The 26,633-nt window shown below is 36.0% G+C and overlaps 2 protein-coding genes across 3 annotated transcripts; both read left to right on the top strand.

The window, feature by feature from the left end:
* Positions 1–3,526: 3,526 nt before the first annotated feature.
* Positions 3,527–6,079, top strand: LOC132121405 (ATP synthase mitochondrial F1 complex assembly factor 2-like). Its single transcript, XM_059530752.1, has 8 exons — positions 3,527–3,920; positions 4,003–4,047; positions 4,150–4,298; positions 4,649–4,746; positions 4,908–4,988; positions 5,092–5,204; positions 5,319–5,434; positions 5,536–6,079. The coding sequence occupies exons 1-8, from the start codon at positions 3,788–3,790 to the stop codon at positions 5,671–5,673; spliced, it is 873 nt and encodes a 290-aa protein (XP_059386735.1). The 5' UTR covers positions 3,527–3,787; the 3' UTR covers positions 5,674–6,079.
* A 247-nt stretch (positions 6,080–6,326) lies between these two features.
* On the top strand, positions 6,327–25,937 carry LOC132121404 (TOM1-like protein 2). 2 transcript variants are annotated; one of them, XM_059530750.1, is made up of 15 exons: positions 6,327–6,479; positions 7,045–7,129; positions 7,442–7,520; positions 7,625–7,774; positions 14,719–14,853; positions 15,001–15,168; positions 15,266–15,382; positions 15,541–15,674; positions 16,469–16,517; positions 18,450–18,615; positions 18,735–18,849; positions 19,945–20,017; positions 20,589–20,648; positions 21,096–21,132; positions 22,945–25,937. In XM_059530750.1, exons 1-15 carry the CDS (start codon positions 6,428–6,430, stop codon positions 23,091–23,093), a joined length of 1,569 nt encoding a protein of 522 aa, XP_059386733.1. In that variant the 5' UTR covers positions 6,327–6,427; the 3' UTR covers positions 23,094–25,937. The 2 variants fall into 2 exon arrangements, with proteins under 2 accessions (XP_059386733.1, XP_059386734.1); XM_059530751.1 differs by lacking the exon at positions 20,589–20,648.
* The last annotated feature ends 696 nt before the right edge of the window (positions 25,938–26,633 follow it).

Raw genomic sequence — 26,633 nt, 5'->3', positions numbered from 1 at the left:
ACGAAACCCCGTCATATTCTGAAGTTGAACTCGAAGGAAATGAAGTGAACCCATGGCCATATGTATGCTCTATTATGCAGTGTAAGCTGTACTTGCCTAGGAAGACCAAACTAGCAGCTTATAAAATCTCGACAAGACATCAACCCTTCGCAAGAATGTAGAGGTAAGCTAAATAATTGCATCGTTGCATTGGTGGCTAAAATGAAGCTTTGACATTTTAGCAAGAGGTTTTGCACAAATTAGCCAAAAAGACAGTGGTGAGGAGTGTGCTATTTTTGTTTTAATGATGTGCGCGCGCATTTATAGTGCGTTCTTTCACTGTGTGATTCAGTCTCCTAAAATGCATTTAGAATGATCACAAAATTGAAGATATAGGGGCAGAAAATTCACATATTTATATAATTTCATATATTAAATCAAAATCACACAAAGAATGCCATCTTTTCCTCCAAAAATCATCATGAATATATACATACATATATATAACAGTTCAGTAAACAAGTTAATTAAGAGACTTGCGTTTTAGACACCATATTGCCTTTTTTAGCTCTATTTCTACAACAGAAAATAATTCCAAACACAGCCACCAAAGCACAGTTTTGCGTCTCTGAGCAACGTGACAGTGTTTCGTTCCTGAATGAATCAACCGTTTAAATGATTCGGTTCAGTCGCAATGACTCACTTATTAACAGTGACTTGCTGACACATACTGGCCATTTTAATTGCACATTTAAAGTATTTTTTGATTTTTTTTTAAATAATTAATTTCTTATCATTTCAAATGAGTATTCAACATTTTATGTCTTGTATATCAAAACATTATTCATGCATTTGTAACTGCAGGTTAAATGCATTCTTGTCCTGCACTAAACAGTGTAATACATCTAAATGCCACTTCCAATGAATCTTCTGCATTTCCTCTGCATTAAAAGATGAGTTTGTTGATACTGATTTGCCTGGTAACAGCCCAAATGTTTTATTATTCTAAATAACTGATTCCTTTAATTAAAAACAACTAGTTTGAGATTAATAGACCTATCCCAGGGGTGTCAAACTCAGTTCCTGGAGGGCCGTAGCCCTGCAGAGTTTAGTTCTAACCCTGCTCCAGCACACATATCATGTAGTTTTCAAATAAACCTAAATGATTAGATTAGCTGGATCAGGTTTGTTTAATTAGGATTATATCTAAACTGTGCAGGACTGTGGCCCTCAAGGAACTGAGTTTGACACTCTTGGTCTTTCCCATTTTTGACTCCCTCCCACTGTTAAAATGTAACTAAGTAATTTTTACTCTGAGTAAATTTTAAATGAGCTACTTTTTACTTTTACTTGAGTAGAATTTTAGACTGGTACTTTTACTTGAGTAGAATATTTTTGTACTCTTTCCACCTCTGCTCAGTGGCTACTGGCAATTGTATAGTGAATTTCAGCGACAAGTGGGTAAACCTTTATTTTAGAACTGGACCGCGACGGGACCGCCTTGTGGACAGAAATCTGTGCATCCTCTGTTTGCGTATCCTGTGCGCTTTTGTCTTTGGCGGAGCAGTCGGTCAATCCCACCTTTCCAGTAAATACGACTTGTGATTGGACTGTACGTCAGCAGACAGCAAAGCATTGGCCAAGAGCAGAAGGCCCTCCCTCCAGGCTTTTTTTTAGTTGCGAGGTTGCGAAGCTTCATTTTCGCTCAGTTTGAGTTTCAGAGTTTCAGAGCAGAGCTGCGTGACAACACTGCCACAAATCACGTGAGACGCAAGCTCGTAACTGTGTGTGTGTATCTCCGCAAAGTGGGTGTTGTAAACTCATCTCTGAAAAAATAGTCTGCAATAGGAGTGCAAATGTAATGTAATGTAATAAGTTTCGCCCTTTCGAACCTCAGTTTTCAGAGTTTCAAAAGTTTTTTTCACCTATTCGCACAGCAGTTTTCAGATCGCTATTTACAAGGTTTCAAATCTTGAAAACAAACTATACACTGGGAGAACAGTGACAAATTCGAAACTCTGAAAAAATGATTGCACACCACCATAAAAAAGTGTTGCACTTCTGAAGAGGGAAAACTCAAAAACAAAATTACGTTTGAAGAGATGTAATTTTATTTTACCACTTTGCAAGCCTGCAAAGCGCTGTTTTCAGAGTTTAAAAAAAAAATTTCACACATTTTGCACACCAGTTTTCAGATCACCATTTACAAGGTTTCAAACCTGGAAACAATCTAATACAGTGGGAGAACACTGACAAATTTGAAACTCTGAAAAATTATTTGCGCAACATCGTAAAAAATGTTGCAGTTCTGAAGAAGGAAATCTCAAAAACAACATAAGGTTTGCAGAGATATATATATATATATTTTTACATTTTGCAAGCTTGCAAATCTTATTTTTCGATCTTGCAAAACTTTTTTTTTGTAAGTTTTTGAGTTTTCGAACACTTAGTTTCAACCTTTCAGACCTGTATTTTCAGTTTTGAATCATGGCAGCATTTAAATCCCATAGAACTCTCTTCTCCTCACCACGGCGCGTCTCGGGTGCTGCGCTAATCACTCCGCCCAAGTAGCCACTCCGCCCAAGTAACGTTAGCTGTGCTCCTACGCCTAGTGAGAATATAGTTCCTAGTATTTATACGATTAAAAATGGTCTCTGTCTCATATAGCCTTGTTATTTGTACACGCTGTGACTATACAGATCACAACATGTAAATAGGAAAATGTTTGCAATATTTTGTCACTTATTGGGATTACTATGCTACCATTATCCATTTACATCCAGTCTTTGTGCTAAGCTAGGCTAGCGGTGGGTGCGTCAAATAACACTTACAGAACGCACAGAAATGAAAAAGGTATGTATGGACTTATCTAACTCTGGGGGATACTGTGAATAAGCTAAAGTCCTCAAAAGTCGGAGTGTTCCTTTAATCATTTAGTTGAAACTATGATAAATTTTTCCTTTGATGAACAGAAAGTTCAAACAAAATACAGCATTTATTCGACATACATAAGCTACTAAAACAACTGAAGTTTTATTGTCACTTTTGGTCAATTTAATGCATCCTTGCTAAATAAAGTAGGCTATAAAAAATGTTCCTTATTGAAAATTTTTTTTTTATTGACCCCATATCTTTGAATGGAAGTGTATATCCGCGCTTCGAAACAGTGGTACGTTTTCATGAATTCATGAAATATAAATTACAATAAGACACAAACATAATAGCTAAATATATATACAAACATTAATACAAATATTGTGTGTGAGTGAGTGTGTTGTGTGTGTTTAAATTTAATTTGTAGATTGTTTTATTGTCTTGACTACTTGGTGGCTACTGACATTTAAAAAAAGGTAATCTAGCCTCATAAAATTATATTTAAAAAAGGTAATCTATTAAAAATAATTTTACAAATCAATATTTTCATAAATATTATTTTATGAAATATCATTAAAAAACAGAAATCATATAAAATATTAAAAGAGGGTAAAAAAAAACCTACAATTGGAGCTTTAAGGACTTTTATTATGAATTGTCCTTTACCATCCTCGTGTAGGTCACACACACAGTCATCAGCTTCACGCTTTGGTTTTTCGTTGCTGCGTGCTGTGACATCTCTTGTCAAAGTATATATTTGCTCTTAAATAACTGAGTTCACTTTGATTGTAGTCTATACCTGTGTTTTTCTGTTATTACTAAAACGTGAATAACGACTTGTCAAGTTAGATATAACGCCTGATCCAGCTTTCTAATCTTGACTAAATGGTTCATGATTCTTACGTTAAGGAACACATAGCGTTTTAAACATACGATGTTAAGGAATATTTGTAGGTATCAAAGGCAGTTTGGCCAGATCATTTGGCCATTTTCTTTTCCTCAAGAGCAGCGTGTTAATAGTTTATCAACACATCTACAGAAGGCAAAAAATGCCAGTGCCACAACAGGTATGATCATTACAGAAAGATATAGAAGCACAAATCTAATGTGTTCATGCTTGATCTCGTGTTCTTTAAATGCATTTTGCAGAGAGAAAAAAATTCTACGAGAATGTCTCGATATCTCAAGGTGAAGGTGAGCATCATTCAGTGATGGTGTTCATATAATATACATCTGCAAAAGAAAAAAGAAAAGTTTTGACCAAGAACAAGAAGATACTATTTGTGTTGTTTACAGGGAGCCTGTTTGAAATCAACCTTGACAAACGAAAGCTGAAGACTCCAGGCGGAAAGTTGTTCACAGTGCCTAATGAAGCTCTTGCTATAGCTGTTGCTACAGAGTGGGACATTCAGAAGGACACGCTGATGTTTTACACCATGCATTTAGTAAGCCATTATGATTAAATAAAGTTACAGTTCCCAAATTGTATATATTAATTATATTACAAGCCAGTGATATTTTTGAATTGGGATATAGAATACATCCAACTTTATCTGCATGCATACAGTATACTCACATAAAGCAATGCATCATGAAATGTGAACTGTATTATTATCATCCTGTTCTAATCTGCTTAATGTGGCTATAATGCATGAAGATATAAATATTAACATCATGAATTTATGTAAAGCTGATCTGAATATGTATATATTTTAAAAAGCACTGTATTTATAAAAATGGAATGGTTTGACTCAAATTGTAGATATGCTAATATGACTTATTTCCATCCATACAGACCACCCTTATTAACACGGTGCTTGACAACCCGACACAAAGGACGAAGGAACAAATGATCTCAGCAGCTCTCAAGTTTTTGGAGACTGACACAATCTGGTATTTTGAAACTCACTTGATGGCATTTAATTAATTAAATCAAGATTTATATAATATTATTGTGTTATTTAATTGCAGTAATCTTAAATGGTATTAGATTTACATAAAATATACCCATTTATAGTTTTATGTTTTCATTAAATCAGATACCTTTGCTGTAGTTTCAGAGTAGAAGAACCGCCAGGTCTTGTGGAGCTTCAGAGGAATGAATGGGACCCTGTAATGAACTGGATAGAACAAAGGTCATTTTGGCTAGATTATTTGCACATTTTGGATAGATTGGGGAATAGTCACACTGCATAGCCACAAAACAAATGGTGTATATGAACATCTTGTTATTTTTAGGTACAATGTAGTAATTGGCTCTTCCTCCAGTATAATGGGCCCTCAAATCCCAGAAGAGACTAAGAAGACATTTAAACAGCACCTTAATTCCTACAATTTATGGTCTCTGACAGGTAAAGATACTGTGGTGGCTTTTGCATTTGATGTAAATTGACATTTTTACATAAGATTTTGCATCTTATGTGAATAGGCCTGTTTGAACAGTGCAGGGTTTTTTGCTTCTGCAGGGTTTGAGTATGTGATCACTCAGCTGAAATCGCTGGTCTTGTCCTTTGGGCTGATTGACAGACACCTCAGTGTGGAACAAGCGGTTGTCCTGTCCAGGCTTGAGGAAGAATACCAGGTATGGTTGCTTTTTGTTTGTTCTGAATGTTTAATAATAATTGCTTGGTATCATTTTGTCCATATTAATGATAATTGTAATAATGTTCTGTTCTGTCTTAGATCCAGAGATGGGGAAATGTGGAATGGACCCATGATTATGACATGCATGAGTTGCAAGCACGAACAGCAGCTGGTGTAATGTTTGTGCATCTGTCTTCTGAAAGCACAGCTGTCAAGAGAAACATTTTACAGGACTGATAAGGCCAGAAAGGCACTGTTTGAGATTGAAATATATTTCTTTTTTGTTCTCTGGCCTTGTTTTATATATACATACACACACACACACACACACACACAAATATATATATATATATATATATATATATGTATAAATATATATACATACAGAGAGAGAGAGAGAGAGAGAGAGAGAGAGAAAGCTGCAGTACCAGTTACCTAACTAGTAAAATGCTGTTCCTGTCTAGTTATGTTTTGAGTAATAATATATAGATGTCTAAAGGTCATGATATGTATTTTTTGTTTCAACATATGCCACATGGAAAGACTGTAAATACAAAATCCCAGTAGTTTGAAGCCGAAGCTGTGAAACGGTTTAGTAAATGAGTTGGAAACTAACTAAATAAAAAGTTTTGATAAATTGCAATCATGTGCATGTCTAACTGAGTCATCACTTTTATTTTTACCAACCACAGTCTAATGTTTTTCAAGCAGTTCCCTCAAGGTCAAAGTCACACATTAAAACTAATGTTTTAAGTGCATAGTATGAAAGAGCAATCTGATACATAACCGTTAATAACGAAGTATCAAACCCGTCATCTCAACGGAATCACTGCTGTCCCTTTAATTAGCTGGCGTGTCATTTCAATAGCGGACTGCAGGTTCGGCCAATAGTTTTGCTGCCATGAATTACGCGACCAATGGGAGTCACCCATGGGCGGGGCTTGAGTGTTTACCGTCTCGTTGACTGTTTATCGTTTGGTATGTTGACAAGATGGAGTTCTTGCTGGGAAACCCATACAGTACTCCGGTGGGACAGTGCATTGGTATGTTTTTCTTAAACTAAATGACGCTTAAAAATTGTGCCGTGACAAGTTAACGCCTAAAGCGATGCATTTTGCTAAACCGCTGAATAGTGACTCAACATATAGCTAACAGCTAATGCTCATTCATGCTAGCAGGTCTAATTTACAGCTACCTCTTAATATGTGCTTTTTACAATAGTAAATTACTTAATTATTTAAATTACAGATTAAAGGTAGACGACATGCTTAACACAGAGTTAAAGTAAGCTGAAATACTGCTCTCACTTATCAGCTGGTATTAGCCTGCTAGCCAGTTGACACTGAGTTTATCTCTCACACACAGTTTCATAGCAAAAGCTAGAGGTAATGTGTGCAAATGATTCATACTATTGATCAACTCCTACAAATGGACACTGTGTAAGGAAACTGACCGCTTGCTTTGGAATATAACCAGCAAGCAAGCTCATACTGCATAGCAGATTGCAGTTGAGTGCAATGTCATCAGTGCCAATGTTTTATCAGATTCTCTTATTAGTAAAAGACAGTAACCGATTATCTTATCAGTTTGCCTTTTGATCTTTCACAGAAAGGGCCACAGATGGCTCACTACAAAGTGAAGACTGGGCCTTGAATATGGAAATATGTGACCTAATCAATGAAACCGAAGATGGGTAAGACTTGAAGGATTCGTAATTTATAGCATTTAACCGGTTGAATTAAGTAACCTCTGTGCTAACATTGTCGTTGTTATAGTTGCACATGTTTTTCATGCTAATAATGTTTAATTATGGCTGAATGATCATGCCATCAGTTATTCGGTGGCCATTCAAATCCATTGCAAGTCCAGGAGTCATCACAATGTGTTATTTGTGGAACCTGACAATGCTTGCTGGCAGAAGATAATTCATTCATTTGACGGTGTCTTTTTAATTTCATAATGGGTTGCTTTGTAGTGGCATGGATGTTATTTATCTGATTTATAGGCCTAAGGATGCTATAAAAGCTGTGAAGAAGAGGCTTAATGGGAATAAAAACTACAGAGAGGTGATGCTTACACTGACGGTGAGAGCAATACAATAGAAACAATTCCCTTTAGAGTCTTAATAATATCTACCAATTCCTTTTTTAGATTGTCCTGCTCATTTTGATTTTCATAATATGTTCAGGTTCTTGAGACTTGTGTAAAGAACTGCGGGTACCGGTTCCATGCACTCGTCACAACCCGGGACTTCATTGATGGCGTTTTGGTGAAAATCATATCTCCTAAAAACAACCCACCTGCCATAGTGCAGGACAAAGTGCTAGCTTTGGTACAGGTATGGACCGGATTTTTGGTTTTGACTGTTGGTTTTGAGGTGGATGAAGAGGTGGGTTACCTGATGCCTGGTAGTCAAGGAGATCTCGTTAATTCGTTGGCACTAAAGTTGTGCTCATTACAACCTAGTGGATCAGGTTACTAGGTTTGGCTCAGATGACCAAGGGTGACTTTAATGTACTTGGTCTTGCATTTAATGTGATGCCAGAAATTTCTCATGATGAAATTAAAATGTCTACAATGGCTTTGTCCAAAGAGAACTAGGCAAGTAAAGTATGTGCTTTGCATTTTTGTTTGTCATTCAAACAACATGATTTAAAACAGTCACCTGATTGTAGTACAAACCTCACCATTCAAAAGGTTGAGGTCTGTAAGACTATCTTTTTTTATTTTAATATATTTTTTATGAAATTAATATATATATATATATAGCAAGGATGCATTTAATTATTCAAAATAGACAGTAAAAACTTCATTCTAATAAATGTTTTTCCTTTGAACTTTCTATTTATCAAATAAAGTTTTTATTATTATAGTAATACTTTTTCACAGTGTTACCATTTTACTGTATTTTTGATCAAATAAATGTTTTGGTGAGAAACTTCCAAATTTTCATGTAAAAAAATTTTTGCACCCCAAAACTTTTGAATGGTAGTGTAGTGTTACACCCCTAGTCTCGTCTAGGGGTGACGGGAAGTAACATTTAATATTAAAGAGGATAGGGAAAAAAATAACAACAGGGCAAAAAGAATGTGAGTTGGATCTTTCTGTAATCCCAGCACCACACAAAGGGAAACTCATCAAGGTTTAATTTACAGATTACAGTCTTTGTACAGCAGTTAAGAATAAGATAAACAGTATTGATGACTCAAAAATTGGTGATGATAAGATGCTTCTAGCTTCAGGAGGGGATTTAAGGCAAAAAAATAAGCAGAAGTAAGCTAGCTATCAAATAAGAAGTCAAATTAACAACAGATCTCTTCCCTGACTACCTTGCGATTAAAAACAAACACACAAAAAACAGGGAAAGTGCATATTGGGGAAAATATTTAATTGATCCCCTGATTTTTTTAACTTTGCCCACTTACAAAGAAGGGTCTGTAATTTTTATGGTAGGTTTATTTTAACGGATAGACATATCAACCAAAAAAGGTTAGAAATTGATTTGCATTTCATAAAGTGGAATAAGTATTTGACCCCTACCAACCAGCAAGAATTCTGGCTCCCACAGACTGGTTATGTGCCCATGTGGAAAACAGATTAGTCCTGGCACTTTAAGTTACTCCTAATGTCAACTTGTTAGCAAAAAACAGCAGTAATGCATAATTCTGTTAGAATTTTTTTTATTTAATTTTAATTATTTTAAATACTGACACGGGAAAGAGAACCTGTCCAGCAGTCTGCAAGTAATGGAAAGACTGTTCAGTTCCAAGCACAGGCTGATCCGGTTCATTCTGTAAAGTAGGGAACACACTACTATCAGGCCCATTATGAATGTCATTTGGGCTCAGTCAGTGTTTTCAGTTGCTGTTTTAAGTCGTGTAGTGTGCGGTGCCTAAAGAATTTAAGACCAACTGTTGCCAGTCTTTCTTACAAAGATTATTTCTATACATTTTGTGACTGACGCCGGCAACTAACTACACCTGTTTCTGAATATTTAGGTCTATTAATTTAAATAGCGAATTAACAAAAAAAAAAAATCACTAACATAACATTTCTGAATAAAATAATTGTATACAATTTAGTTCTATATAATATACAGGGCTTAAAGTATTCCAGCACCGTGCCGGATCTCCGGCGTGTGGCCGTGAGGGAAAAAAATAATATAATATTTGAGAGCCTGCGCATGCAGTTTAATATTTTCGAGCCAATTTATTTCTTATACCAATCATATGAGAGGAACGCAGCTTTAACTAACGTTACAAGCCTATCAGAAGCAGAGAAGGGCGTGAAGGATGATTGACGCCCATACGTCAATGTCACGTTAGCGTTGTCGGAGAAAACAAAAATGGAGCGCAAGTTTATGAAGCCTGGGGATGATGTCCTAGACCTACTAGCAATAGATAAAGGACTCAAAATAAATGGCGCTTTTTGGCAGTTGGTGCAAGAAACTGAGAGAGCCCGGGGCTTGTTTATGTATGATTTGCTCGAGGAAGCTTCTGTATGCCAGCAGCGGTAAGAAAGTGCTTGCTCCTTATGATTTATGTCGCGTTCCAGGCAACCCGTAACCCGTGTTTTTCCAACCTTAAACCTGTGAAAGTGCACTGGAACGGCAGTCAAACCCGTGACTTCCCACCCGTGAACTCGTACTAGATCGATGTACTCCGAGTTCTGACGTCACACAGCACGCGAAACAACAGCCCCTACGGATAATACTGGCTACGGATGCAGTGTTTATGCAAGTGGTACACGTTGAAAAATAGATTTAAGGACAATGTAACGTTACAATAAAATTAATAATCTAGCTAAATTTCCTTGCGCTCAGAAAGTTTGACGTGATTTGCCTGGAACGGTACAAAGTCGTTAGTCGTGGTTTGAAATAGTGACTTGCGAGCTAAAACCTGCCTGGAACGCAGCACCAGACTCCGGTCATAGAGCCGCTGCCCGTGCACTTAAACTTACCACGACGTTGCCGGGAGTAGAGACATGCGCGGGAGGGATTTTTCCGTCCCGCTCCCGCAAAAATATGTTATTTTCTCCCGCTCCCGGCGGCAAAATATCAAGTTTCGTCCCGCTCCCGCCCGCAAAATCCCGCGGGTAAACGTATACAGTAGTTTTTCTTTTTTTTAATACATTGCATATTCTGCCTGCTACCCTTATTTTTTCACGTGCTCCCCTGTTGAATATAAATTTAAAAAGAAACGGAAAATAAACAAATGTTTCGTTTTATTTGCGTTTAATTAAAAGTATGAACATGAACAAGGAACTTAGAACATATAAATACAGTAAAAAAGTAAGACATGTAAATAAAAAAAATATATACCTATAATAATTAGGCTATATAGCCTAATAAATTATATAATAATAAACCTGGATTTATTTGTTTCAAAGGAAAAGTGGCTTATTGGGCCTGAGCAATTCATTCAAACATTTAACAAAAAAATATCCTTATTCCTCAATAACAAAATAGACCAATTTTAAATATTAAGCTAAATAAATAAATAAAAATAAACTGAATTGACAAAAAAACTGTACGACTACTTAATGTGCCTATGCAGGAATATCATGTCGTTCTCTGTTGAGAGCTTCAGTTTAATCCGTCTCTGCTCCAGTTTGCGACCGCAAATACTGAAAGCCCTCTCCGATGGTGCGCTAGCTGGAATGCAAACAGGGGCGTAGCACCAAATTCTGGGCCCTGTATACTCTCAATGTCAGTGGGCCCCCTACACATGCCATTGTACGATGCGGGTTAGCAAAATGAAAATTCAATTTTGAGTGAAATTTTTTTTTTTATTATTTGAATATAAAGAAGTATAAATAGTGTTTAAATCTATAATCAAATCAGATTATAGTAATGATTGGTTCTTTCATTCACCACCTGAATTGATGCATTTGGCCTACTTGTGCTCAAATACCTTTAAACCTTAGGCTACATCGGGTTTGTTTGTGTACTAACGTTTTGATCCATGATACTGATGCAAGTTTTAAATTAAAAAACATTTATTTTTGAACAGGAGAACACGAGACAACTGTACCCTCAGAAACCAATCAAATAAGCTAAGCCTGCCATAATGAAAAAAAAAAGTCAACTATAAAGGAATAACCTTTCAGTTTTGTAAATTCCCATTAATTCCCTTATATTCCTGTTAACTCCCATGGAAATTTTCCAACTTTGAAAATTCCCAGAATTTTGCAACCCTATTCATTGGCTTTGATAACATCATGAATTTATTGAGCATTGACTATAGCTTTTAAGCACCGCACTGTTTGTTTCTGAAACTGGTTAATGTTGGCAACCTGACGTTAGCTGGCCTGGCCCATAATTTACTTACAGCAACAAGCAGCCTGGTTGACAAACTAAGCTAAAGATTTAACATTAGCATACATACATTAGCAGCAGCTGTCTGGAGCCGACTACGTTAACTTTAATTGGATGTAGGTGCATAACAAGCAAACTCAGTTCACCTTTTGGAAAGAAAGCAGTCATCAGCTGCTTCCCCTCATTCTGCCTCCCTTCTTTTTCCTTCCTGTCTTTCTTTTTTTTGAAAGCCCGATTTGGGATTTTTTTTGCGTAGCATGATCAGGCTCCCATGCTCTAGACCGCTCAAGACTCACTGCGTTACTTGTTTGCCGCCGGCTGCCGTCTATGGGCGGACTAAACCATTTTTTTTTCCAGAGTGTCTGGCACTGAGTTCATTCTCTCAGTTGGTGTTATCAATATATTTTGAAATGAATAATGACATCAATTGGAGGGCCCAATTAATTCCAAAAAAATGTACAAAAATTTTTTTTTTATGGGATTTCAAAGGGCCCTCTCCCTAGACGGGGCCCTGGGTAGTCAGGTCCACTTTTCCCCCCACTACCACGCACATGAATGCAAAGTACATGGCATGTTTGCTTAATCTCGGAAATTCGTCTTTTCCACTTCTGGAGGACATCATCCGGTCTGTGTGCTTCTAATCCATCCAATTTGACATTTAAATATATCGCTATTACAGAATCAAATTACACGTTCGCTGTCTATGGTATCATCCGCATCCTCCCATTCCGCAAAGTCTATGTAATTTTATTATAAACAAAGGTCTATTTGTTTCTAGTTCTTTTATTTTGTTTAGTTTTTTTGTATTTTATTTATCCCGCAAATAATTATATTTTCCCGCACACAGTAATATCTAGCCGCCCGCGTCCGCATTCACCCATCAAATATTTTCCCGCGCCGCACTCGGTGGCGCTGGGTCCCACGGTACTCCCGCGGGAGTGCAGTTCTCTATAGCCGGTGTTCTGTCGATTTGTGCTGCCTTGTCGAAAAATGCTACCGTAGCTCGAATCGATAGCAGAGTCTGTCGATTTTTGCTGCCTTGTCGAAAAATGCTACCCGAAGCGCGAATCGATCACAGAGAATGTCGATTCATTCTACCCTTGATATAATAAGTAAAAATTATATACAAGTAAAAATGACATAATTGTAAATGTACAATTATAAAATTCAAAGTTATGAGTACCTACTACATACGGCACTGTACTGTTTTTTTTTTAAATGGCGTGAAAAGTAAAAATCATCAAATATTCATATTTGACCTGTCAAAGCAAACCTTTCCTTGGTAACTGAACTTTATGAGTAGCATATTCTGATAGACCAACACGCCCTATCAAATAATGCTCCCAGTGCAAATTCACTTTATTTTACATCACTACTCACTCCATATGCACTGTATGAATATGGAGAGCATGTTGACAGATACTTTGTCATCTTTAAGATGTTAGGAGTAGCATATTCTGTAATAGCACCTTTAAGATGTTAGGAGTAGCATATTCTGTAATAGCACCTTTAAGATGTTAGGAGTAGCATATTCTGTAATAGCACCTTTAAGATGTCAGGAGTAGCATATTCTGATAGACCAACACGCCCTATCAAATAATGCTCCTAGTGCAAATTCACTTTATTTTACATCACTACTCACTCCATATGCACTGTATGAATATGGAGAGCATGTTGACAGATACTTTGTATGGCGCGTATGCATTTTTTTTTTTTGCTGAAAAGGTGTACATGCTAATATTTACACGTTCACAGGTACAATTATGTTATAAAAAAGGATTAAAGATATCGCAATGCTCACCGTCCGTCAACCGAAGTCTGGATGCCTAGATTTATGGGCGTGGCAACGCAGAACACAATTGTGAGTCTGCACATGCGCAGAACCAGTAAGTAGCACATCTCGATGGGTAGCATGAATCGACAGAACACCAGGAGCAACTATTAGCTGACAAACCGTTGTCTATGACTGACCATGTCTGCGATTAAATACGTGTGTGCACATTTATAGCAGAACATGATTTGTCATTCAGAATTTCGCTGCCATTGGTCACCCTGTGTAGAAAACTGGCAGAAGACAAAAAAGCGTTAACTAGATTGTTGGTTTCAAATCAACATGCGAGTTACATCCCAGAAAAAAAGTGATAATAGCCTTGATTTCACTTCTAATCTTCAGTTTAGCAGTTCAGTTCTTTAGCACTTTGAGCACTTAATTATTTAAGCACTTGTTATTGTTTAGAAGAAAACACTTTATTTGACATAGTACTTTTAAATAAATGGTGCCAAACATAATCATTGAAGAGATTCATGTCTATCTCAGTCTGTTTACCATTTTTTAAGCACTTTAAGCTCTTGTTACTGTATTTGTGTTACTATCGTCAATATTTGAATTAAGTCTGTCTGTGGAGTATCTCTCCAAACCGGGTGGGCAGGTGGCATCAATTAGCCTTCTGTGAGAGGACAGGAAGGAACAGAGGAAAACAGGCAAAAACTACACTTCACAGAAACACAATCTCACACACAGATTCACAAAATTAACATAAAATTAATAAAGGACGTGTCCTGTGGCGTGACATGTAAATTGTTATTATTTAAGGAATACTTAACCCAAAACCGAGAATTGTTATCATTTACTCCCCGTCATGTTGTTCCAAGCCTGTACACATTTCTTTATTCTGTTGAACAAAGGTATTTTGAAGAATGTGAGTAGCCAAATTGTTTCTGGTAACCATATTTTCCTTTTCATACTATGAAAGTACTATGAACACATATTCTTCAAAATAATATATTTTCTGTTCAACAGAAGAAAGGTGACATTTTACATTTTTAGGAAAACTGTCCATTTAAAAGTAGAGAAGATGTGAGAAGTTGTAAAGCAGTTATCAACTATATTAATAGATATTCTGATGCATCTTAAATGGCAAGTTTTCCAAAGCAAATAACAAGTTTACATGTACTCCGTACATCAGGCATGGGCAGATGCTTTCAGGAGTAGTCCAGATTTGACTGGAGTAGTCCACGTCTATGAAGAAATGAAGAGGAAGGGTATAGAGTTTCCTCAATCTGACTTGGAGACCCTGTCCCCCATTCACACACCACAACAGGTAGGTGTTGATTTGAGGCATGTCATGGTTTGTTTATCACAGAGGTGATGGCAGCTCATACTAAAATATTATGCTCCTTATCATTTACTTAACTTCATCACATTACATTCCTCTTTATCTCTGCAATTTTGTAATTGTCTTTAAAAGCTGCAAAGTGCACCAGAGATGGACCAGCAGAAATATAACGCCCCAGTCCAGCCCAAGCCACAGCTTCACCCTGCCTCCGCTCCTCCATTTACTGCCCCTGTGACTCACACTTCCCCACAGATGCCCAATCTGCACATATCTGGACCCATCAACCCTTCCCCTGAACAGGTGCGGTAGAACCTCCTTCTTTCATTCTTTTAAATGGGATAGATCAACATTTTTCATAGATTGCATAATAACGTAAAAAAAATATATAATTCATTAGATCTGCAAGCTGCGCAGTGAGCTCGACATTGTGCGTGGGAACACTAAGGTCATGTCAGAGATGTTGACTGAGATGGTTCCCGGTCAAGAGGATCCATCCGATCATGAGCTTCTGCAGGTTTCTCATTCTCGCATATTATTATTATTATTATTTTTTAATTGTTTAAAAAGAGCTTGAAAGAGCAACAGAAGGCCACTAGAGGGAGTTTTGGTGCAGCATTACATTTACTTTTTTAATTTATTCAGTGTAACATGGTTTGCTTCCTTTGTTTAAAGGAGTTAAACAGAACATGCAGGGCCATGCAGCAGAGGATCGTTGAGCTCATCTCACGTGTGTCCAATGAGGAAGTCACAGAGGAGCTCCTGCACGTCAACGACGACCTCAACAACATCTTCCTTCGATATGAGAGGTGTGATCAACCACAGTAAAAATACCTTTTCAAAAATATTTACTTGCCCTCATGTTAATCTTCGAAACACAAATGAAGATATTTTTTAATGAAACCTGAGAGGCTTCTGTTCCTTCATTGAAAAGCCAGGTAACTAAACCTTCCGAGAAGTTCCGAAAGGTTATAAGGCAATAGAATAGAGCAGTTTAATCCAAGTCTTGTCTGAACCGATTTAATTTAGGGTTTTATTTACATCTAAACAATTATCAACATAGATTGAGCATGTCATGCCATATGGTAATCTAGTATGGTAAGGTCAAACGTGTATCCTTGATGCACGAGAACCGAGGTTTGTTCTAGAACATGATGCACAAATGAGCTTTCATATTAACACTTTATGTATGTGTTTTTATATGCAAATTAAACCTGTTTCTTATATAAAGTGATCATATCTTTTTACAAGACTTTACAGATTAAATCATGATTCATATAGATTCATTTTATGATGCTTCTATGACCTTTTTGGATATTGGAAGTCTTGGTTACCCTGACTTTAAATAGAGGGACAGAAACCGCTCAGGTTTTGTAAAAAAAATAAATAAATAAAAAAAATAACCTTCCTTTCTGTTTCAAAAAATATATATTCCAAATCTAATGGGTTTGGGACGGCGAGTAAATGATGACAGAATTGTCATTTTTGGGGGACCTATCCCTTTAATGCTTCATAAAAAATACTGCTTAAAGTGAGAGGTTTTAATAAGATGTGTTGATTCTGTTTCCTCATTCTTCATGGTTTTTTTTTTTTTTTTTTTTAGATACGAGAGATTCCGATCTGGCCGAACTGCTCAAGGCGTAAACAATGGGGTGGGTTGTTCTGTTATCTGTTCGTTAGCATAATTTCATCATCTGTGTGAGTTTTTTTTTTTAAACATGTAAGGTCAATTGTTCATGCCAAATGCACATCTCAGAGTCACTCATATAATTTCCTCTTCCTCTGATTGCTTGCTTTTTACTCTAAAATTTGCTCTGAGAATGCATGGTATGTTTGCTTTGAGATTCAAACCCTTTCATCGTGTGCGGTTATCAATTGATGTGATTGCATGTTATTTATTGTGTGGTTTGGTCTGTTTTGTGATTTGTTTTTCTTATTTATATTTTTTTGGGATTGCTAGCTGAGGGAGGCAAGTATGAAAGTCATCTAATCTAATTTTTTACTTGCTATTGGCTAAAGAATATTATGTCAGTACTGGCTGGTACATCTTCCTGTGTTGTGTTTGGCATGTCCTGACAGTGAACCTCTAGCATGTAGAATGGCTGTCCCACAGTCTGTGACCTTTGCTTCCACCCTTTCCATCTACTTGCCCTAGTACCATTTCCTCCACTGCTTGAAGCAAAATGGGCTACATGGGGATTTACTGCAGTAACAATGCATTTCATGTAATTGTATGATTTTTAACAGCACATGTACAGCAATATTTTTTGGCTATTTTAGAAATTTCTATGACTGCATGAGAGGCATTGAAATGTCTGGGGTTTGGAAGATTTTTTTTTAAATTTTATTAATGATTTATTTAAATTAATGCTTTAATTCAATAGGGATGCATTAAATTGATCAAAAGTGATAGTAAATACTTTTAAATTGTTACAAAAAAATTTGGTTCTATTGAATTTTATATTCATCAAACAATCCTGAGAAATAAAATAAAAAGGTTTCTAAAAACTGTTAATAGTCAATGTTGGTAAATCAAGAATATTAGAATGAAATCTGAAGGATTTTGTGCCACTTGAGTAATGGCTGTTGAAATTTTTGATTTGCCATGACACTAAATTGCATTTTTTAAATGTGTATATATATATATTAAAATAAAAGGGTACTAATAACTTTACTGTGTTTTTGATCAAATAAATGCAGCCCTGGTGAGCATAAGATACTGAGCATAAGATAAAGTTATGTGGAAAGAAGGGGGAACAGGATAAGGATATTGTTGTAGTCCAGATCACCCACAAGAGCCATCACTGTGTTATGCCTTCTGACAAAACATATTTTTGACACCATGTGTCTAATAATAATAATTGTTGTTATTATTATTATTATTATTATTATTATTATTATTATTGGTGGGCTTTTGCCTTGTAATAAAGAATTTGAACCCTTTTATATTACTTGTCATAAGCATGTGCCACTGTGCCAAGACAGTAACAAATTATGGTTTGGACAGCATGTTGTAATATGCTTTTGACTTGTAACAGAGGATTCAAACTTGTTATAAGCAAATGAGGGAGTACAGCAACATTTGGCGCAGAAACAAAGTAACATTCACACACATTATTAACAATGACTTAGACATATTTATTATTATTGTAATGCTATATGACACTGTCCAGTTTGCAGCATATAAAAACAACAATCCCAACAAACAGTGAGAATGTCCATTAGCCATTCCTCTTGTGGCCACTATAATAGTCAATGTTTCTGTACGGTCTGAACACTTCACCTTTTTCATCAATTCCAGCCAGTATACTTTGAGTTACAGATTGAGTTCCCCTCACAAAGAAGTTGGTGAAAATGGTGAAAGCAATGTTTGTACCACATCCCAACTATTCGTCTTAACTCCTTTGAACCTTATATAATCGATTGCAGGGAATGCCTATTTCAATATTTTAGAAAATTAGAGGTATGTAAACCGGTTTGAAAAAGTTCATAATGTAAAGGTAAGATAGCATATAAATAACCTATCACCCCAAAGTGTCTGTAATCAGTGAGTATCTATGTGAAATGGTGTTGCTTATCCAAAGGTCCTGAACGAGGCGACAGAAGATAACCTGATTGATCTGGGACCAGGGTCTCCTGCAGTGGTCAGCCCCAGGATCAGTGCTACTCCTCCATCCAACTTGCCTCCCTCTGTGGCTCCATTTCGCTCCGCCTCTCCAGCCACACTCTCTTCCAGACTGGCTGGTTTGGGTGAGTCCCGTACCTTTGATCCACAATGTTTTTTACATTTTAGATATCAAGAGATATCTTGATATCGTGAGAAGCTCTCTCTTTGTCTGTACTAATGTGTGAATGACATTGCTTTACAGATGTTGGTTCTGACAGTGTGAGTGGCACATTGAGCTCTCTGACTACCGGTCAAACCCAAGATGACTTTGAAATGTTTGCTCAGACCAGGAGTGGCGCCATTCCTGAGAGAAAGAAGTATGAATCAAATCTATTTCATGTAACTAATTGCTTATAATGTATAATGGAGTATGATGCCTCCCCGAAAGGGATACTCAAAAAAAGAAAATTCTGATCATTTCCTCACCGTCATATCATTCCAGATGTTTATAACTTTCTTTCTTTGGCTTAACACAATTGAAGGGTTTTAGAAATAGAATCCATCTCTGTGAGTCCATATAATGCAAGTGTACAGTACAATATTGATCATAAACCACACAATGAGAGCATGATGGCAATACATATGACCCCATATAATAAATCTTTGTTTAATGATAGGTGTGTGTGTAGAAAAATACTTTTTTTTTTTCAACATTTAAAACTTTAAACCATTGCTTCCGGGCAAAAAAAAAAAGTGTGTGTGTGTGTGTCTATGTATGTATGTGCTTCTCCATCTCCTCTTGTTTGAGTTTCACAACACACTTACGTTACACTTCTCAATGTGCCGTTGTATAAATCAGTTTGTGAATGCGCATGTGACAGTTGGCCAGAAACGATTTGTAGTTTAAAGTTAGAAATATTAGTATTTTTTTTCTTTACACCTATAGTTTCACTTCAGAAGATATTGATTTATGAACCTGACCGTTTGGATTCCTGTCATGTTCACATTGTGTGGTTTTTGAAGTATCAATTTTGGAGGTGACACTTATGACTCATAGAGTATCACTTTTATATAACCGTGTATAAGAACAGTGTGCAGTTATTTATGATGATACTTCATTCACTAAATTAATAAGAATAAATGGAAATGACAACATTTTAAATCAAGAGAAGGCAAGGTCCATCTTGTCCCACTACTAAAAAAAGTTGACTACCTCTCTGAGACAAGAAAGTCCAAAGGTTAAACTTATCCCAGATTAGGTTTTATAAAAAAACATGTGTGTATGTATATATGTATTTATTTGAAGGTGGTCTCATTTTATGTAAAATACGAAATCAAGCTGTCTGAAATTCACAAATCTTCATTATACAATAAAGGTGGAGGAGGGGCATCGTACCCTAATGTTAAGATTTAATTTATTTTATATTATTCTGTATTATATTAGCATTAACTTGCTGGTTTTGATCTAACAGTACACCATTCGAAGACACAAAGGCTTCAAGTGGAGTGGCCCCGACTTTGGATGTCAGACAACAACCCACTGGGGTGAGTTTTCTTCGACTCTCTCTCTCTGTAGAATTTTATTTTAGGTCAGTAGTTTTTTTTTTTTTTGCCTTTTCCGTCATTATATGTGCATTTGGAATCATTGTTTTTATGTCAAAGAGACATCATAGTATGTAGTATTACAAAATGACATCATGTAATTTTCAGAGGATACTACAGTACATACTTCAGAGCAATGTAGTTGTGTACCAAACCCCAAATTAGTAAGTGAGAAGGATGTGACTCCGAAGATGACACTAGTTGATGAACATACAAATTTGAGTTAGAAGAAACTATTTCTGGAAGCAGGATTTCAGATTTGTACATATTTGTTATTGTTGACTGATATTATTCTTTCAGAGCAGCTCAAACGAGTCTTGAATTGCTGTATTCTGCAGTGACGCTCTGCATTTGTTTGATTTATTACCACATGGGGTAGTTTTCTAATATTGGTTTGGTTAAGACTTTTATGTTGAAATCTTATTGTTTTTGTTGTTTGTTTTGTCATGTTTTCTTGGGATTATTATTTTTATTTATTATTTGCTTTGCTCCGGCTCATGGTTTGGGCCCGTAGGCAGCTCTTGACCAGTCCTCTGTCATGGATGACATTGAGGAGTGGCTCTGTACTGATGTGGTGAGATTTCCTTTCGTTTGTTTGATTTTTCTTCTTCTTCTTCAGGGCATAACCCATTTTCCTGAAAAGAAATATGCCCTTATCACTGCATATTTCTTTTTGTTTGCCTATTTATTCTTGTCTGAATGCCTTTCATCCTCTTTTTAGGGTCACTAAGGACTCTCCTTGTATGGTTTTGCTACATTCCTTACTTTTCTGGGATATTCTTACAATTGTTTTAATTTATTTAATATACACTGAGTGCATAGTGAATAGACTCTTGCTTGATATGCTTTTAATGCTTTTATTTTCTATACTAATGGCTCTTTTGGATGTTTTTGGTAATGTCATTGTTAAATCAAGAATAGGTAATTTGAAGAAAAAATTATCACGTTTGATGTGGTTGCAAAAAGTTGTGTTCAGTTTTGGATAAGCCTTCATGAACTGAACTCCTTTACTTTCTTTCAGAAAGGAGATGAAGGAGAGGAGGGTGTGACCAGTGAAGGTGTGTAGAATTACTTGATTTACACCGTTCAGAAGTTTGGGGTCAACAATTGATTTATTTATATTTTTTTTAATTTAAAGGTTTTTAGGGGTCAAGCACCAAAGGTGCTAAGGCACCTATTGTATCAGTTAGTTGTCTTATTATTTTTCCCAAATGGAAGTCAAAGGCAGTCCTATAAACGGAACAGGAGAAAATGATGAAATTTGTCACAATTGTAGAGATGGTCATGAATAGTGATCGGATGAAATTTGAGTTTCTAGAATTCTATAGCACCGCCACCAGTTAAAAAAAATTCACTATTCTAAAGGTTATAACTTTTGAACCATTTGCTCTAGACAAATGTGATTTAATACACCTGATTCATCTTTTCATGCTGATGCCATTCAACATCTTACATTAGGTCTCTGCCCATTACAGTAGTGGCCATTTAAAGTACAGTGTCAGTTTTTTGCTCCTCCAAATTTTTTCCTATTTTGTCTGAACTGTGATCAGATGGTTGTTGGACTGAGCCACACAGAAATGAATGAACAGATTTTTTTTATTCATCTTTGTTGTAAAGTTATGATGTCACAAACTTAACGAGATCGACCCGAAATTAGTTCAAAGACTATCTCTTCCAAACTTTGAGCAATTGAAACGAAAATTGGTACGCTTCTTCGGGACCGTGATCTGAGGGTTCATGCCATGCCAATTTGGGAACAGTGCCACCTACAGGTTATGAGATCTGAAAAATGGCTGATTTGGCAAATAACTTTTGAACTGATTGTCAGAATCATGATCTTGGTCCCTATTGATTACATGGGTTATGCTGGATCTGAGGATACCGATTTTGCCAATATCGGATGAACCATCAGTCTGCCGTTTTGAATTTTGTCATAAATTGCAATATCTCTTAAAAAATTTGACATATCTTCACAAAAAAATTGTATGTATCATCCATCACCAGCAGGTCCTGAAGGTACCTGAGTTTGAACACAGTGCCACCTAGTGTTACAGAGATATAAGGAATTTTGCAAAAATTGTAAAAAAAAAAAAAGGAATTTATTCCCTGGCTAATGCTGATTCCGACAGTGTGTCATTTAAAATTTTCCTTAAATGTATATGTCCATTATATTGCATAAAATATATGGAAATGTTTTTTTTTTTTGCTAATCCTCCTACAAATTTTGTCCAATTCTTCCCAAACTTGGCAAGATAATCTTTCTACTGATCCACATAGAAATGACTGAACAGAAATTTATGACCTACTGGTCCAAAAAAAAAGGTTAGGATGCTAGGATATCACTGCTTGCAGCTATAATTTATTGTTGTTTATGTAGATGTTGTATTTAAGGAACTTAACACTTTCATTCAGCAATGATGCATTCAACATTTGTAGACATTTGTAATATTACAAAACATTTCTATTTCTAATAAATGTTGCTCTTTTGAACTTTCTATTTAACGAAGAATCATGAAATGTTTTTTTTTTTTTATTTCCACAAAAATATTTTCAACTGTGATGATGACAATAAGAAATGTTTATTGAAGTATGATATGACATTGAAGACTAGATGAAAATTCAGCCTTGTCATAAATTACATTTTAAAATGTATTAAAATAGAAAACAGTTTTTTTTAAATTGTGACTTCACAATATAACTTTTTTTTTTTTTTTATCAAGTAAAATTCCAGGTGAGCATACTAGACTTTTTAAAAACGTTTAAAAATCTTACCGACCACAAACTTTTAAACACTAGTGTCTATCTGACCATAGTCCCAGCAATTATATTCAGTATCTGACATTAAATGCCCCATGAAAACTTTCTTTCAGAGTTTGACAAGTTTCTAGAGGAGAGAGCCAAAGCAGCAGAGATGGTGACCACACTGCCGACACCTCTGAGTGACGAGCTTTCTGCTGCCCCCAGCTCTTCTGCGAGTAAAAAGGCTGGCAGGTCCGAAGACTCCCTCTTTGCCTTGTAGATAAGTGTCAGATCCTCTGGGGCGGCCCAGCACTGCTCATGTGGCAGTGGTGTGTCAGCCGCTTTGCAGATCCATCAGCGTCTCTCCTATCTCTCCTGCTCCCTGCTTCTCCAGCACAATCAACACTATCACAGCTGAAGTGATCAGAACTGTTTCATGACCTAGACATTTTCATACTCTATCAAGTTTTCATTCCATTGAAAATGCTGTAGAAGATCCACTCATAACTCTCTTAAAGCATACTGTTTCTTGTAGGTTTGAGAGGTCAATGACTATTTTTTTAATTGATGTTTGTGTTATAAAGCAAGAAAATTCTTGTAAAGTCTACTACCACATCTAATCATGTCTAATTTTGTGTTCACTGTAGTCCTGCATGCAACTGCTGAATAATCCTATTTCTCTTTCCTCAAGAACAATCTGTAATTTTTTTAAATTTTTTTACTTGAAGATTTGCTTTAAAGGGATGTTGTACGTAGGATTATTTATTATAAAATCTCTACAATAAGATAAGATACACCATAACAAAAAGCAAATGTAAGACTTTTGTGTCATATTATCAGAAATTAGTGACTAAATGACAGAACTATTAGAGAGCGAGAGAAGTTTTCAGTGATTTATTTGATTTAAAACACATTTTGCTAATTGAATATTGAACTGACTAAGGCTAAATGACAGAAGTGACATGTCTGGGCCACATCGCTTGACTGCAGAGCTCACATCTGAGGGAAAATGATATTATAAATATTTCCCTGGATACTATTAAATGTTATTATTTTACTAGGCAAAACCATTACCTATTAGAAAGGATTAATTGGAACAAAAGTATGTATTTCAATTGAATTTGCACTGAAAGAATTCTTCGCCTTTCGGCTGTGTTAAAAGAGCTTTTGTTTAAATACAAAATTTCAGCTGTCGTTCATTTCGCTGCTGTCTACTACGAGGCCGAAAACAAATGGAGTTTCCAGAGAACTGATGGTGACTGCGAGGAAGTTTAAATTAGATTTTACATTGCACAACTACAGCTGAAGTGGTGTCGAGCTTAATGCTATTATTGGGAATGAAATGGATCTGCCTTAAAGAACAGTTTGTTGGTAGTTTAAGGTGTAGTCCACTAATGGTCATTTAACCTTTGGTACTCTTAAGTTTGGACATCTGAGATTTTATTTTGTGAGGTGAATGTGATGATGTAATATCTTTAGTTCGAGTGGTGTCTCGCTGTTGTGTATATACTGTTTTGACGGACCAAAAGTTTAGCCTCAGCAAATAATTTAAGCATAGAGTCAACTAACTTGAGACATATATTGCTTTTAACGTCCAGAGGAGTTTTAGTTGTGTTTGTTTTTGTGTAAGATTTGATTTGTTCATATAGGTGAGCACAAATCAAAGGGACAGTGCACTTTTGCATGGCTAATCATTTTATATGATTTGTCACACTACACAAAATATGTGTTACGGATGAAAACAACCCCAGATCTGTTGAGGAACTAAGCTTTGGGCCACTTGCACTCAGAATTTCAGGTTGAAAACGGTTGGATTTTGAGGATCGCCGCCTTTGGCAGAATTATTGGGAGTTCATTATGCTGTGTTTGTGTACTTTACAGTTACCACAGAACTGTGGTGAAGCTTTTGAAACTATTTAAGGGAAACCGTTTAGGGAGCTATGAAAAGCCCAAGTCCTTTATCAGGTGACAATGATATGTAATCTGTTAGATAGTTATTCTAAGAAGAGCTGAGAAGAAATTCAAGTATCGCTGTAGCAGGGAATGCAGCTTGATTATGAACAAGCATTAATACTAAAATATTATGACAACCGTCTATTTCTGTTGATAATAGGAGATTTGAGGGACATGATTGGGGGTCACAATTGACTAGTTTCTTTCATGAGATCTGTATCTCCTCCTATATTACTTATATGTAAACTACACTCAATGAAAAAAACTGATTTTACCTCTCATGGATGTTAACCATCACATTTAAATGCTGTTGTTGTTGTTTTTGACACTGTTGCTGAAATAATCTTGGATAGAAACACGTTATTTAATTGAAGTGGAGTTATTATTCAGTTTATCAGCATCTACTTTCAATTTCTCAGCAATTGTGCCATTTCATCACTTAATACTGCACTATGGTTTGATTTCATTTGAAATGGTTTTAGCTGTAAATGAGTCTCATTAATGTACAGTTTGAGAAAGCAGAACACATTTATTTAGTCTTTTTCTTTTCAGTTTTTTTTCTTTAAATCAGTATTGGTTACTTGCTGTATATTAGAATGAAGGGACTGTAAAGATTGAGTTTGAAGTTTCCACTTTTTTCATTGCAGTTGAAGTGGAAATGTTTTACTGAATTTTTGCAATCAGACAAGAATTATCCCCAGCATATGGTCAGGTTATGCCAATGTCTTTTGTACCATTGAGAGCTTTTTAGGAACGGCACTTTTCTTCTCTTTGATATGTGTTTGGAGTGTGTGTGTGTGTGTGTGTCTATGTATATGTGTGAACAACAGCTCCCAATATCCTGATGTCTGCTGCAGAAACCGTGTTTATCTTGTATTTACCAAAGGACGGGAAGGAGAGAATCTAGCTTTCCGAAATGACAGATCTCTATAAAGAAAACTTTAGTGTGTGTGTGTGTGTGTGTGAGAGAGAGAGAGTGTATGAGAGGACTGGAATAAGCTGTACTCTCTTAACCGGTGATCATTTCTGTGGTCAGTCTTGGTTTTACAGATTGTACTGGTGTTGCTCTGTGTGCTAGCCTGTTGTTATGCCTCAAGCTGCTCTCTGTACTGTTTGACTCCTGCATGTGTTGAACTCCAATAAAACATACCAAGATGGTGATCTGTTACCAGACAGTCTATTGTTCAATTATTTCTTATAGAATATATTCCACTGAATTACAAGTGTAAAAATGTAGTATGACTTGTAGACAGTTACTCTTTACCCTCTTACTTGATTCCCTCTGAAACAGACAAACACTGCCTTCATAAAAGGACCCCTTTTATTAATTCATAGACGAACCTTTATATGAATGAACATGCTCAATCCAAGGTTATTCTGTGCATTAGTACTGTTTTTGTATCTTGTATTGTCTTTTGTATTGTATACTGTTTTATGCATGCGTCCAGAACCACTAGTTAATGGAACCTCAACTATACCATGTTTGGTATCTCTTAATATGTATTTTGATCATTTTAATGAGAATGATTATCATATATCGACAAAGATACTTAAACTTTGCCTCTGAAAGTTGAAAAGATGAACAGATTAGATCATGGGAATATGAATAAATAAATAAATATATATATATATACTTTATATATAGTTACCAGATATATATTTGAAGTTCCCAGCCTTTCAGAACTTTTACTAACCAAAAAAAAAAAATAATAATAACATTTTGTTAGATTTTAATATATTATAAAGTCTTACTCTAGATTATTGTCTTTCCGTTTTATGACTACATGTTCTGTGACTTCTCTTCCTCAGCATTTATTTCCAGATGTAGCTCGCTCAAAAATACATGTTTGATGGTTAACAGAAAGGC

This window comes from Carassius carassius, chromosome 39, assembly GCF_963082965.1.
Source record: "Carassius carassius chromosome 39, fCarCar2.1, whole genome shotgun sequence".
Taxonomy (NCBI): domain Eukaryota; kingdom Metazoa; phylum Chordata; class Actinopteri; order Cypriniformes; family Cyprinidae; genus Carassius; species Carassius carassius.
This window is presented reverse-complemented; position numbering and strand designations above follow the sequence as displayed.

Excerpts from the sequence above, each read along its gene's own strand:
- LOC132121405 (XM_059530752.1), top strand. The coding sequence starts at position 3,788 with ATGTTAAGGAATATTTGTAGGTATCAAAGGCAGTTTGGCCAGATCATT. Across the intron at positions 4,747-4,907 it reads TTGGAGACTGACACAATCTG|TTTCAGAGTAGAAGAACCGC; the intron begins GTATTTTGAAAC and ends CCTTTGCTGTAG. Across the intron at positions 5,205-5,318 it reads CAATTTATGGTCTCTGACAG|GGTTTGAGTATGTGATCACT; the intron begins GTAAAGATACTG and ends TTGCTTCTGCAG.
- LOC132121404 (XM_059530750.1), top strand. The coding sequence starts at position 6,428 with ATGGAGTTCTTGCTGGGAAACCCATACAGTACTCCGGTGGGACAGTGC. Across the intron at positions 14,854-15,000 it reads CCATTCACACACCACAACAG|CTGCAAAGTGCACCAGAGAT; the intron begins GTAGGTGTTGAT and ends TGTCTTTAAAAG. Across the intron at positions 16,518-18,449 it reads CTCAAGGCGTAAACAATGGG|GTCCTGAACGAGGCGACAGA; the intron begins GTGGGTTGTTCT and ends GCTTATCCAAAG.